The 1655-nt window shown below is 67.1% G+C and overlaps 1 protein-coding gene across 1 annotated transcript in view; it reads left to right on the top strand.

The window, feature by feature from the left end:
• PLCH2 (phospholipase C, eta 2) overlaps positions 1–1655 on the top strand; it is a 25254-nt gene that overhangs the window by 18441 nt on the left and 5158 nt on the right. The window contains exons 15-17 of the mRNA XM_010850214.1: positions 291–473; positions 857–964; positions 1454–1578. Coding sequence (XP_010848516.1) covers positions 291–473; positions 857–964; positions 1454–1578 — 416 coding nt within the window. The remainder of the gene's footprint in view (positions 1–290; positions 474–856; positions 965–1453; positions 1579–1655) is intronic.

Below are 1655 nucleotides of genomic sequence, written 5' to 3'. Positions count from 1 at the left end.
GGGGGCCATTGGGATGGGGCCCTCAGGGACGGAACTGGGCCAATGGGGCGGGGCCGTGGAGGGGGTGGGGTCACTGAGGGGCAGGGTCATTGAAGGCAGGGCCTGGGGAGGGGAGGGGCGGGGCCTTGGAGGTGGGCGGTGCCACGGAGGGGCAGGGTCATTGGGGGCAGGGCCCAGTGAGGGGCAGGGGCATTGGGAGCAGGGCCCAGTGAGGGGCAGAGGTATTGGGACGGAGTCCCCTGGGGGTGCTCCCAGACCCGGTGCCCTGACGATACCCGTTCGGCCCTCAGTGGCGTCCAGCTGGCAGGTGTCCTCCTTCAGCGAGACCAAGGCTCAGCAGATCTTGCAGCAGAAGCCGGCGCAGTACTTACGCTTCAACCAGCACCAGCTCTCGCGCATCTACCCCTCCTCCTACCGCGTGGACTCCAGCAACTACAACCCGCAGCCCTTCTGGAACGCCGGCTGCCAGATGGGTGGGTGCCTGGGCCCTGGGGCAGCAGAGGCGGCTGGGCGGCGAGGGAGATGTGGCTGGTTACTCTGCAGTCACTCCGCTTAGCTCTCTCGCCCCTGACTCGGGAGAATCTCGGAGGTATCCAGTCACCCTCACCAGGATGGCACTGGTGGGGGCCGCGGGGGTGGGGGCCTTAGGACCCCAGGGTAAGGTGGTGAAAGCCCCAGTCTGGCCAAGCTCTGCCCCTGTGCAGGGGCCGCTGTGCAGGCTCTAGGAAAGTCCTGCCGGGTCGCAGGGCCCTGGTTGTGCCTAGTGTGACCCTAGCGGACTTGGGCTCACTAGCAGTGCAGAGGTGGGATGCCTGCACCCCCCACTGACCTGGTCACCCCGCGTCCTTCCTGGCAGTCGCCCTGAACTACCAGTCGGAGGGGCGGATGCTGCAGCTGAACCGGGCCAAGTTCAGCGCCAACGGCAGCTGCGGCTACGTGCTCAAGCCTCAGTGCATGTGCCAGGGTGAGGACGTGGCCCCGGAACCCCGACCCTGCCGGGATCTGGAGCCCCTCCCCAGCCCGCCCCTACATGAGGGTCCCTGGGTGAGGCGCCCTTGAGCGAGGTTGGCTGGGCACTTGCTGCTCCTTCTCAGACCCTCAGCTTCTCCCGTGTGTGCTGAAAGCAGCTTGTGGATCTTTTCCTGCTGTCACCCTGGACCCTATCACCGGGCACCCAGTCACCCATCCAGAGGCAGTGTGGCCTCGCACCCACACTGAGCCCCTGTGGTTCACCCATGAGGAAACAAGCTGGGTGCACATCACGGGGTGGTCACAGAGGTGACCGGCCCCTCGGCACCCCTGCATTGGAGTGCTGCCTCCCGTCCCCCTCCTGCACCTGGGACTCCCGTCCAGTCAGTGGGGGAGAGGTGGGAGTGGGTGCCTTGGGGCTGCCCCAGCCAACCGGTGGGGGGCTCACCCTGCCTGCTCATCCTCTTGCCCCGGCCCCCCACAGGCATCTTCAACCCTAACTCTGAGGACCCCCTGCCCGGGCAGCTCAAGAAGCAGCTGGTGCTGCGGATCATCAGTGGTCAGCAGCTGCCCAAGCCGCGGGACTCGATGCTGGGGGACCGAGGGGAGGTAGGTGGGAGGGCCTGGGCAGGCGGGAGGGCCTGGCTGTCAGCCTGGCCTGCGGTGCTACTCTGCCCTGTGTACCA

Source organism: Bison bison, unplaced genomic scaffold (assembly GCF_000754665.1).
Source record: "Bison bison bison isolate TAMUID 2011002044 unplaced genomic scaffold, Bison_UMD1.0 scf7180017864289, whole genome shotgun sequence".
NCBI classification, from domain to species: domain Eukaryota; kingdom Metazoa; phylum Chordata; class Mammalia; order Artiodactyla; family Bovidae; genus Bison; species Bison bison.
The sequence above is the reverse complement of the archived record's forward strand: the minus strand, read 5'-3'. Positions and strand labels throughout refer to the sequence as shown.